Genomic DNA, 12,713 nt, shown 5'->3' with positions numbered 1-12,713 from the left:
CCATTGGATTAAGAGGAGCATTGGGGAGGTTCAAGGGATTTTGAGGGTTTTTTTTTAGGGGAGAAAAAAAGGTAAATTAGATGGAAAAAATTAAATATATGATTGTGATGGGCATGCGCTAGTCCCGGGGATGGACGGAGCTTTGTATTAGAAGAGGGCGCCACGAGCGGAAAATAGTTAAGGGTGGAAAAAAGGAAAAATTATCTTAATACAGCGGTCTTTTTTTTTAATTGTTATACAATTAGTATAAAAATTTGTTAGCTTATTATTGGAGTGCAAATGTGATAATTTGGGTATTAGAAATGTTCTAGGAAAATTATTATTGTTTTTTATTTTTATTGACTGTTAAGAAATTTAGGATTAATTATTATTCTGAAATTAGGATAAAAATTAAAGAAGTTTTTTTTTTCATTCTAGTTTATTTAAGAGCCGGTCCCTATGATTGCAGCTTTTCATTTCTCGTCTAAACAAAGAAGATTTTCGAAAAAAAACGCTCAGCTACGTAATAGATTTTTTAATTATCTATTTTATAGCTTAGCGTTTTTTTTCGAAATTCTCATTTGTTTAAGAGAAAAACATAAAACTGCAATTAGCTTTATCATCACGAGTGCAACAAGGAAGGTACCGTTTCTCGCCGTGAGAGCGACAGGAGAAAAAGACGGGATCGGCACTTAAGATGAATGAAAAAGGAAGAGATATTACAATTTTTTTTTAGTTTTAATTGAAGAAATTGAGTGTTAAAAAAAATTTTTTTATAAAAATTTATTTAAAAAGTTTTGTAAATTTTTAATTTTATAAATTTAAGTAATTATAAAAACAATATGAATGGATATGTAAGCAATTAGTATTGATCGCAGTTATTTTTATTTAGAGTTCATTAAATTAAACCTTTTTTTCTCTTTGTATATGGAGCATTTATATAATTATATTTTTAATTATTATTAATAATGAACTTTGTTATAAAAAAAAATACCTTTTCAACTAGAAAAAAAAATTTACTAATTAAATTAACACGAATTATGTCACTATCTATGATGCAATAATTTAATAATGATAAAATTCAACGTTAAACGCAATCAATAATCTGTACAAAAAAAATTACGCAACTGAAAAATTATACCCCAATTTTAAGAATAAATAATATAAATTTTAAGCGAAAAATCCTCTCGCTAATTCTCTGCCCGAAACAGAAACTCCTGTACTACTATGTTGAATAAATAATAGGGAATTTTTTTTTATTTTTATAAAAAATTTATGGATTTATTTCCAAAGCTTTTAACTCTTTGGAAAAGTTAGTTTCAGTAATTTAACGTATTTAAGTTTTGTTACTGAAAGTGGTTGTGTTTTTTTCCTTACGACTTGTTTAATTATTTGATAAAATGACTCAGCAAGTATACAGATAAGATTTGTATTTTGATGTAAAAAAAATAAAGAGCCAAGATTTCTGAGTTATTATTATATTGTAGATAACAATTTAGTTTATTTATCTTCTAACTACCTTTTTTGTGCTAAATATAAATATAAAAAAACTATTCATTTCTATAATATAAAAATTTAAATTTAATTACAATTAAAAAAACTAAACAATAAGAATATCGACAACACAATTAAATGATAATCGTGATAAAGATTTTAAGAGGATTAAAATAATTGTCATATAAAATTTATAATGAGGATTGAAACATATTAAAGCTTATAATATAATATTTAAAACCCCAAGATTAAATTTATTTGTAGATATTTATTACCAAAATTAAATTTTCGATCAACGAGATTTAACTTTACGATTGAAAAATGATTTTATATTTATAGCACTGTTATCAGTCAATAATTGCAGAAAAACAAGTCTTGCTTAATTATAAATACAATATTACATTAAAAAAACTTATATACATATATATTATAAAAAAATTAACTTAGCTTAAGTATTATTATTTTTTTAAAAGTATCATCAACAGTCATTAATTCTTGATCAACAAGATATAAATTTACGAGTAAGAAATTATATATGCCCTAATACTGCTATCAGTCAATAATCGCAAAAATACAAATTTTGCTTGGATTATCAAAAAATTGTGTAAACATTGTAGCAAAATTAACTTAGCTCCGGTAATATTATCTTCTAAATACACTGAGAAAAAAAAATTTTTGTCCAGAAAAAAATTTCTCGGCTCAAAAATCGTTTAAAATAAATTTTAGTTTTTTGACAAAAGAATATCAATATCTATCATGATAATAAAATATTGGCATTCATTTTAATAGATTAACAAACGAATAGGTTCACTTGAATTAAATAAAAAATAATTCGATCAATTTTTGAGACAACAAAATATATTCTTGAAAATTATCAAGAATATATATTCTTGTGACAAGAAAATTTTCTCAAGAGTAGTATTTTTTTCTCAGTGTTACTATCATGAACACCCAATAATCTCTAAAAACAAGATTGTTTCTTCGATGAATCAAAGTACAAAAATAAAGATAATTGTTTGATAATTATTACTTAATTTTAGAACTCAGAGTTATTACAGTGTCAGCTTCAAGCAGCTCTAACTCTCCACGAATGCTGAAAACAATAATAAATTTTATTGAATTAAATTAAATTACACTGAAATGGAATAATTTATAAATAAAATAAATAACTTACATGTGCAGTTGTTTAAAAATAGCTTTGAGTAAATTAATAAACTCATCAAGATTTTTCTTAACTTCAAGAGTTAAATCAAAATCTCTACAATCATTTGTGATACTATCCATTACTCGGTCACACTCTTCCATCAAGCCTTTCAAAACAATCCATTCCTCTTCGTGTGTCTCGATATTTTTGACTGTTAATTTATCCATTGATTGAAGTTTGCCTTGGATCCGCTCCAAAGTTTTCATTACCTCATCCTTCAATTCTAAAATGATAATCAACCGATAAATAAATAAATTAATTAATAAACTAATTATAGATAAAAAATAAAAAAAAAAAAAAATTACCCAGTTCATCATTTATTTTTTCTATTTGTTTTTGCAATTTCATTTTACCCTCTATAAAAGCCTTGGCCTCCTTGATTTTCATCTCGTATTCGTTTAAGGTTGCATAAGCCTCATCATCATTGATTTCAAGTAAAATAAGCTTTTTGGTAAGTTCTTCAGCACGCTTATTACCTTCTACCTCCACTGCACTATTCATAGCTCTGGCTATCAGATACTCGATGTAGGCCAGGCGGACCGGGTCCGGTTTGGTCTTTTTGGAACTTTTTGAAGTGCTTCTTATGGTAACATTCAATGACGAGGGTGCTGATGTTGACGCGCAGGATGTTGACAGTGAACCGGGGGCCATAGTTCTCCTGGAGGTGAGAGCTTTCGGCGAATTTGGTGCTGAAATAGTGGCATTTAGATTGGGGCGTGCTTTACCACGCAAAGCTTTTGGAGCTGATGGTCTAAAAAATAATAATTTTTTTTATAAGAACGCAATATTTATAAGTACGTTTGTGAATTGATAATTAAATAGTTTAATACAATTATTTGTACTTACTTTAAAAATTGACTCATTATTTTTAATTAAATTAGCAAATCCAGTTATATGACTTTGTGAAGTTAAAATAGAAATATTTAATAATAATTGAGATAGATTATTAATCGAATGATAATTTGATTAAATTTATTAAACTAAATAAGTGTAATGCAATTGCAATCACTAACTTTATGCAAGGTTATGTTATGACATTTGGCGGGAAACTAATGTTGTTTATAGAAAAGTAAAATTATTGACACTTTTGTCGATTCAAATGATCAATACTTGAAAATTATTAATTGTAAATAATTAATTAATTTTTTTTTTAATCATTTGATGTAGTAATTGTCAACAATGTCAATGATAGACTCTGACATGTCAGTTACCATATTTTCCCTTTTCGTAGATTAAAGATGCGCGCGCAAAAAAGTAAAAACAGCGGGAGTTTCAAAAAATAAATTAAAAAATTATATAAAAAATAGAAATTCAATTTTAAAATGTCAATGTGAATAATGTCACATTGATCAATAAGTGAATCATAATTGTAAGATAATACACTGAAACAATGCTTTTATATAGTACTAAAGCTAGCTAACAACTGTCAATTTTTTTAATTCTTATAAGAAAATAAATTACAATAATAAAAATACTTTTAAAAGTTTCAACTAATAACTTTTCTTAATTTTTAAATCTGGAATTTTTTTATTCAATTTTTTTTTATAATAATTTGAGTACTATAAAATTATAAAAAATTTCTAATGCCTGTCAACTTTAGGTCGTTGCTTTTGTACGGGTTTAGTGTATCTATAATATATATAAAAAACTATGGCATTTATTCCAATCACAATTGTTTGTAATATAGATAAATAAGCCACTTCTTCAGAACAAATACACCCGACTATTAAAGTCAGAGTTAAAGAAAGACAGAAAGTAACGCAGAATAATATACATGTTATGCTCATCGTTATCAAAATAGCCAAAGCTTTGTTTTTTAACTCATTTTTTAGAGCGTTGTTCACTTTTTTACAACCTACCGACGATGATTTTGAATTTTTCAGTAGTTTCTCAGTATTTTTGCATGGCATTTTTTTTTTAATAAAATTCTGAAATTAGAACTTATGTGATTTGAATTAATAATTTTATTTATATTAATCTTCTAATTAAGGAAAGAAATTATTTGGTAAGTATTTGTAAAATATTTAATTGATAATGACAATACAGTCACATTTCAAAGTAAACATTTGAAATGTTCAATTAAAATAGTAGGTCAAAGTTTATTATGTTTCAATTAATCGTTAAATGATTAACATATTAGTACAAGTAAAAAAAATTGTTCTTAATTATTTTTATTAAACAATTATCACTTAGTAGTAATGAAATTGACATATTTTATCATTGTATAATATAATTGACAAAAAAAGATTACTTATGCTCTTTATTTCTCTTTTTATGTTTCTTTTTATCATCCGGAGCATTTGGATTAGTGCCTTTATAAAATTCCTTGAGTAAATTCATGGCTTCTTCAGCTTTGAGACCCCCAATGATTTCAACACCAGACTCGTAAATGGGAGCGACCTCCAGAACACTTTTGCAGCCCCCGAACCTGTCATTAGCGCAGCCATAGGTGATACTCACTACTTTTAGCTGGTGAAGAGCCGCTGCGCACATTATGCAGGGCTCGACGGTCACCACGACGTCAACACTTTTAAAGACATCTTGATACTCCAGACTCCGATCCTTACAATACTTAATTACCTGGTCAATGCAATTCATTTCCGCGTGACGAGTTGCGTTGTGAGTTTCATTGACGGTGTTACTGCCCGATGCAATAACTTGGTCCTTATAAATAAAAAGACAACCGACTGGAACTTCTCCAGCACGCAGAGATTTTTTTGCTTCTTCGAGCGCTGTCTCCATCCATTTGGACTTGATATCCTCAGTCATTTTTATTTTTTTCTCTTCAGTTCAAGTTCTCGTCGTCAGACTTTACAAAATATTTAAGTAAATCTAACTCGTTTAAAGTTTTAAGTGCTTTATCGCTCCAATTTTCGTTGGCAGTGGATCTAGGACTTGGGTGAGGCATCCAAAAAATCTAAAAGTACAATTATTTATTTAAAGCAAGAATGAAATATTATTTTGATTTTTATCTAAAATTTTAGAATAAAAATAAAGTAATTTTATACTTTATTCTATTAATTAATTTTAACTATATTAATAAAAGAATTAGTTTGATTCAAGAAAAAAAAAATTTTAACCACAATTAATATTTTAAAGTTTGATCATTTTGAATCAAATAAAATTTATTCAAACCAAAGATAATTTTGGTAATTATTTACAAGTGAGGTAAACTCCATTCTGGGCCATAACTGGGTGAAAAATTAATATTTTTTAATTTTCTTTGATTCTGCTTGTTTTTACGGTGCATTTATGATAAAAAATTTCGTGGAAGGAAAAAATAAAGATTTCGATAGCTTTTTTGCCTTTAAAAGTTGAAAAAAATTTTGGCTTTTATGTTTTTGGATAAAATTTCTGTTTTATCTTTTTTTGATGAATTTGATACCTTTTTTTTTTTTTTGAAAAGTACATAAAAAAACGAACAATTAAAAAAAAAGTTGATCAATTTGATAAAAAAAAAGTTTAACATAGCCCAGCATGGGTTGACCCCACTTGTAAATAATTACACGGAAACAAGAAAACAGGAATAATTACAGTATAAAATGTGAAATTGGTCCCGTCATAATCAAAACTAGAAAAATTACAGTTCGAAATAACATTTTTCTAAATTCAATTTTTTAATTTAATTTTCAGAGCTTTCAATGTAAATATTACATTCTACAATGTAATTCATATAAATTCTGAAATATTTACAATCTGAAACTGTAATTTTTCCAATTTTCATCACGAAGCGCCACGTTGCATTATGTACTGTAATTTTTCGAGTTTTCTTTTTTCCGTGTACCATAATTTTTTAGTTCACGAATTATGTTGCTTGATTTAAAATGATATTTTTAGTTGAAGATTTTTTTTCTTGAATCAAATTAATTTTTTTTATACTCCATAATTTTTGATAACATAATAAAATACTTACTCTAATCGGTAAACCAGCAGTTTTAACAATATTCTTGGCTCTTTGTTCGGCAAATCTTCCAATCCCTACAATTTTTTCAACTTCCAAAAGTTTCAAAACTGCCAGTAGCGTCAAATCACAAATATCTCTCAACTCCTTCAATTTCGAGCCCTGAAACAAAAATGTCATCAAAAATAATTATTAAACCCAATAATTACCAATATTAATCTTAATACTAATACTCTCAAATATCTAGGGGTCATTTTAAATAATAATCTCTCTTGGGAACACCAAGTATTAAAGACTTGTAATCAAGCTATGAAAACGTTAGCTCAACAAAATTAACAATGAAATATTTAATGAACAATTGCGAGTAAAATTAGTGACTACACTTATATTCCCGATTTTTGATTATTGTTGTGCTGCGTTTACCAACATGTCGAAAAAGCTGCTGCTTAGGTTGCAAAGAAAAATGAATTCTTGCGTAAGATTTATTTTCAAATTATCCAAATATGAACATGTAACCCCGTATTATAATAAATTAGGGTGGCTAAAATTAAGTAAGAGAAGAGATTATTTCATAGCATGTTTGTTTTTTAAAGAAATAAGGCTAAATTATCGGCAGTTGTTTGGCCCAGGACTTCAATATCTTAATGTATCAATGCGTAGAGGTGACATTAGACAAGATTACTTGCGTTTGCCAAGAGCAAATAGTAATATGTATGAACAATCTTTTATAATCAATGGTATACGTATCTGGAACTCGTTGCCACCTGGGCTGACAACTGTAGATAATCTTCCTGAATTTCAAAATGCATCTTTTTCATTTTTTCTGGCTAATGACAATTAAAATCATTATTATATTTGTTTAATTAATTATAATTTCTGTTTCAAAGTGTCTCAAAGTGTTTATAAATTTACTAACTAACTACTGTAAATTTATTAAGTAACTTTATTGTATTTAGGTAACTTTAAAACCTTGCTGTTGTTATATTATCAAACTCACAGTACTATTGTAATTGTATTTTTATACTGTATACTTATATATATATATATATATATATATATATATATATATATATATATATATATATATATAAAATGTATTGCTTATTGATGGCCTTGAGGGAGCTTCGGCTCTAAGGACAAATAAATATATATCTATCTATCTATCTATCTACTAATACCAATAAAAAATAAAACAAAAAAATATATTTGACAGATTCAAATAACATCAGATTGCCTTTAACTCAGCAGGAGAAATATTCCGACCAGCAGAATCCATCAGAGCCACTGGACAATAGTTCCTCAGAAACGAGTACTGAAAAAAATTATCCGGACTACCGCAAATACTCTTGAACAAATTCCAGAACCTCCTGCCACTTATTTCACTCCGATGGCAAGCAAATCCTGTGACTTTTCTGTTCGGCTGCTCCTTCAACGGTTTCTCTATCAGCCCCGACAGCTTGAGCCAGTTCACTACCGCGTTTATTTCTCCAAAAGGAATACCAGTCTGCGACATTCCCCACGGGCCGGGATTCATCGCCAGGAACAGAATTTTCTTGGTCGTGTGACAGTACTTCTGGAGGAAATTCGCGTGGACTGAAATTGCGTAGTCTATCGGGCTGTAAACGTACTCGACAGGTGGGTCGAAAGATATCAGCTCTATCCTCTTGGTCAGCTCATACTCCAGAGCTAGTAGTTTGTTGGCGATGTTCGCCGACGCGAACACGTTGTTATCGTCTACTAGGTCATCTTCTTGCTGGCTGTCATAGTTTAGACGCTCAGAAACTTCAGAAACTTCGGGTTCTGACTTTGACAAGGATTTTAAACTAAAATCTAATGGCAATTGATTATTGTTATTATTATTGCTATTATTATTACTCTTAAATCGTTTTGCAGATGCTGATTCGTACATTTCACTGCACTTTATATCAGTAAATTATTAAAAATAATTATTTAAATTATCAATCACTGAAAAAAAAAAAAAAAAATAGTTGATCTTGAAAGTATCTTCAATTGACAATTATAAAATATTAAATATAATATCCTTGATATTTTCTAAAATAAAATAAAAAAAGTTATTAAGATTCGTTGAGAAACAAAAATTATTTAAAACTTTTTATTTGTTTATTTTCAACAAACGGACAATGACAGCAAACGTAGTAAATATAAATCTAGCATCAAACTAAACAGATATTACAATTAATGTACTAACATCAATATCACTTACCCAGGATTACAAATATATGAGATAGAAAAACCTTGGTCCTGCGTAATAGTCCTGGTCATAATCAGACTGATAATATTAATGACAGTATTAACCCTCCGTTGGTTGCCATTTGCGCTCCTTCGCTCCCAAAGATTTTCAATAAGTCGACTCGTGTCTTTAGTTTTACAGAAAATTTGCAACTGTCGCAACCAACTGAAGGTTACCCACGTGGTAGTGAGTGTATAAGCGTGTGCTGACAATTCTCCTCCTGTATTTAATTTCCAGTGTTGTGAATCCAAAAGGATTGATCACAACGCTCTCTATATATTAATATAGAAATATAGAATTACATATAAAAAAGATGGCTGCAATAAATGATAGCGGGAAAAACCCAGTAAGATTTAAAATATATGTATTTTATTTGTAATAGTATCGGTAAGAAAAATAAGAATCTTTAAAAAATTGTAAACCTTTCTATTTTAAATTCTATTGTTAAGTATGGGAAATTTTCTATCATAAATTTTAGGGTATAGACGAATTTATAATTACCGGAAATTCCCAAGGAAAAACTTATAAAAACTTTTAGTACTGTCCAGTTAGTTTAGACATGCTAAGAAAAAATTTCTTTGTTAAAATAAACCTACGTTAATTGTAATGGTAACTTAGGATAAGATGCCGAACGTTTTGGAAATACTCTTTACAATGCTGGGAAAACCCGGAGATCTTTATTTATTACTCTTTTTATTGTCATAATTCTTTAAGTAACTTATTTTCCAAAACGTTCGCTTAAAAAAAGAGATTGCTCGAGTACTCAAGACTAGGTCATAAAAATCAGGCATCCATGCGGGTTGCATATAGTCTGGGAATGTCGAATCACCGTGACGTCATCGCAGCATAGTCCCATTTTTGCCAACTCGAGAAGGGATGCTTGCCGAAGACAGGAGTCGCAGAGGCGCACGCAACTACCCTCACTACCCTCTGGGACTCTCCCACTCCAAAGGTACGAACATCTCAACCAGGGGAGTCGAAAACCAAGAAACAAGATGACACATCAAAAAGCAAGACTGTAGTACACTACGCAAATTTTCCTTTTTGAAATTATTGTCCGTACTTTTTATTTTGTAACCTATTGAATAATAAATAATAGATTTGCGCGCAAGGCAAATCTAAATTAAACTAAAATAATCTGAGCGTTTTAAATTCATTAAATATTTATATTATTTATTTTGAATTATTCAAATTTAAATCTACTCTCCCGCCTTAATCTATTACTACGAGTTGAACGCCCTACCGCGTTCCAACGGGCGAATTAAAAGAACTCAATAAATTTACTATAGCCAATTCGGGGCTATACACCAGAAACAAAACGATAAACACCTACAAACCTCCTGATAAAAATAAATATTTCCATTTTGGTGTATTGATAAATATCGATTAATCGAATGAAATTTACTTTGTAATTACTCGCAATTATCAATTGTACTTTTAGCAATCAGATCACCGGATTGAAATTTTAAAAAGTCACCATGGATAAGGTTAGAATATTTATTATTTTTTAATTGTCTATTATTTTATTCTTTTTTACTCATCATTTTTTTTTGTTATTAATTATTTTAAATGATAATGAGAAATGTCAGATATTAGATCATTTTTATAAATAATTAACATATTGCAAAATAATATATTTACAGTTTTGAAAAAAATTTTTTTTATATTTTATTTTAGTTTTTAATAAACTTAAAGTTTTAATATAGTGATATTTAATTGTAAACTTTTTAATTAAAATATAATTTATTCAATTGATGATTTTTTTTTTTAGAAAAATGAAAAACGGGAAATTCCTTCGGGGCTGAAGAAAATTTTGGATCTGGACGTCTACCTAACCAATGCTTTTGTTAAAAAAGTTGAGAATTTTATGCCCATGAAGCAGCTAAAGATGCACTATCGTGCTCTAGAGGTTGTTAATTTGATAAACTCATTTGGTTGACAGGTCAAATACTCAGATAACTAAATTGGTAAAAATTTATTTCACAAGTAAATCTGGTAATTAAGCAATTCTTAATCACACATCTAAATAGCAAATTAAATATTTATAATGCTAAATTATCTAAATTAAAAAAATTCTGAATTTTTTTCTACGTTATAAACATTTTTTTTTTTTTTTCATTCAATGGCTGGTCTTTTATTTTTATTTTCATGATAAAAAACGAAAATTTTAAAAAATTCAGTTGTGAAAATATTTACAAATTTATGATAAACATCCCTCATATATTTTACCGCTTTATTAAAAATAAATAACATTTAACATCAATGTAATTGAGAAGAATACAATTGTTATTTTCTCACATACTATTTTTTTTTTATTTAATAAAACAAAATATTTTTGAGTAAAATGATAAAGACAAAAAAAAACATAATTTATGATTCATATTTTATTATTATTCATCAATAAGATAAGATAACAGCCCCAATATATGATCATGTACCAGTATATGATCACTCCATGTATTTGTATATTTATATTCACAAATAAACGCAATTAATATATTTTAATGAGATATTTAGCTGTAAAAAGTCCTAACAATTCAAAAAAATTTTTGTCTCAAATTTTATTATTGATTATTTGACCTGGGACCTTATATTAATTAATATATATTTATTTATTTACTAATGGCTAATGACTAATTAATTTACAGATAAGTGCACATACGATTCCGTGGTTGGCGGGATGGTTGGCGTTCATATGGATAATAAACAGCAAAGATTTGTATCAAATGCAAGTAAACTTGTTCATAGGCCTCTTGATAGACATAGTCAACGTAGCTGTTATAAAAGCCGCTACAAGAAGACGAAGGCCATCAAAAAATGATGATCCGTTTGAAATGGGTCCAGATAAGTACTCATTTCTATCAGGCCACGCTTCGAGAGTAGCATTTTTAACATATTTCTTCATCTACTTGTGGCCGGTTCCCATTATGTTCGTACCCTCGCTGCTGGCTTGGTCTACTGCAGTCTGTCTCTCACGGGTTCTGTTAAAAAGACACTACATTTTGGATGTTCTCGGTGGTGTGTGTCTTGGAATTTTCCAAGGAATTTTCCTTAGTTTGATTTACTTAGAGCGAGATACTTGTATCAGCTTAATTTCTTGGCTAACCGATGAAAAACTAGAAGGAGGTGAATTCCATGTTTAATACTCTGTGATTGGACGCATCAAGATGAAGTATATTTTTAAATAAGGTAAATTCAAGTCAATCAGAAGTATTTTATACATTGAATACTAAAATATAAAACTTAATAAGTTGTATCTCCATACAGAATACCAAATATTCTCATATTAAAAATATGTTTAATTATATTTTTAAACTAAATTAAAAGAGAAGACTTAACATTTTTGTCAACATTGAAAAGTTTATTTTTAAGAATGATTTGAGTTTATAAATTGTATTTTTAACAGTTTTTTTTTAGTGTACTATAGAAGTATTTCTTGATCAATTATTTATAGCAATGCATGGTGTTTGAATTATTTCTATTGGTGTGTTAACTTATATAAGTATAATTTAAAATAAATGATTTATCGTTTTAATTACCATTTTTTTAATATTAGGTGGTATCATTTAACCAATTGTTTATCCATCCTCCAAATTTTTATTGAAAGTACTAAAAAAGAAAGTTTTTAAATTTAAATCACAATTTTTATCATATTTAATTAGACAACTCTTGCGAATTTTTAACTTATACATACTTTATCTTTAAAAATAATTTTTTATTCAGAATACTACTCATCAATTAATGAAATCTAATTAAAACTTAGGACTAATTCATGTTATGAAAAATAGACTTAACTATCTGTACAAATATGAAAAACTTGTTTTATTTTTTGTACATGTCTCTTAAAAAAATACAGATACAAAACTGTATTATCTTATTCATAT

At 27.9% G+C, this 12,713-nt stretch overlaps 4 protein-coding genes across 4 annotated transcripts; 1 reads left to right on the top strand and 3 right to left on the bottom strand.

Annotated features, from left to right (window-relative positions):
* Positions 1 to 2,355: 2,355 nt before the first annotated feature.
* On the bottom strand, positions 2,356 to 3,888 carry LOC123267830. The gene is made up of 4 exons (XM_044732690.1): positions 3,524 to 3,888; positions 2,983 to 3,428; positions 2,648 to 2,900; positions 2,356 to 2,566 (listed from the first exon to the last, which is right to left on the bottom strand). Exons 1-4 carry the CDS (start codon positions 3,538 to 3,540, stop codon positions 2,500 to 2,502), a joined length of 783 nt encoding a protein of 260 aa, XP_044588625.1. The 5' UTR covers positions 3,541 to 3,888; the 3' UTR covers positions 2,356 to 2,499.
* Positions 3,889 to 4,835: 947 nt separating this feature from the next.
* LOC123266449 (tRNA-specific adenosine deaminase 2) lies at positions 4,836 to 5,446 on the bottom strand. The gene has a single exon (XM_044730675.1). It carries the CDS (start codon positions 5,444 to 5,446, stop codon positions 4,925 to 4,927), a length of 522 nt encoding a protein of 173 aa, XP_044586610.1. The 3' UTR covers positions 4,836 to 4,924.
* A 16-nt stretch (positions 5,447 to 5,462) lies between these two features.
* Positions 5,463 to 8,622, bottom strand: LOC123266446 (single-strand selective monofunctional uracil DNA glycosylase). The gene is made up of 3 exons (XM_044730673.1): positions 7,813 to 8,622; positions 6,591 to 6,740; positions 5,463 to 5,594 (listed from the first exon to the last, which is right to left on the bottom strand). Exons 1-3 carry the CDS (start codon positions 8,485 to 8,487, stop codon positions 5,463 to 5,465), a joined length of 957 nt encoding a protein of 318 aa, XP_044586608.1. The 5' UTR covers positions 8,488 to 8,622.
* A 1,514-nt stretch (positions 8,623 to 10,136) lies between these two features.
* On the top strand, positions 10,137 to 12,178 carry LOC123266448 (phospholipid phosphatase 6). The gene is made up of 3 exons (XM_044730674.1): positions 10,137 to 10,316; positions 10,601 to 10,738; positions 11,478 to 12,178. The coding sequence occupies exons 1-3, from the start codon at positions 10,308 to 10,310 to the stop codon at positions 11,970 to 11,972; spliced, it is 642 nt and encodes a 213-aa protein (XP_044586609.1). The 5' UTR covers positions 10,137 to 10,307; the 3' UTR covers positions 11,973 to 12,178.
* Positions 12,179 to 12,713: the final 535 nt, after the last annotated feature.

This window comes from Cotesia glomerata, linkage group LG6 (genome assembly GCF_020080835.1).
Source record: "Cotesia glomerata isolate CgM1 linkage group LG6, MPM_Cglom_v2.3, whole genome shotgun sequence".
In the NCBI taxonomy this organism is placed as follows: Eukaryota; Metazoa; Arthropoda; class Insecta; order Hymenoptera; family Braconidae; genus Cotesia; species Cotesia glomerata.
The sequence above is the reverse complement of the archived record's forward strand: the minus strand, read 5'-3'. Positions and strand labels throughout refer to the sequence as shown.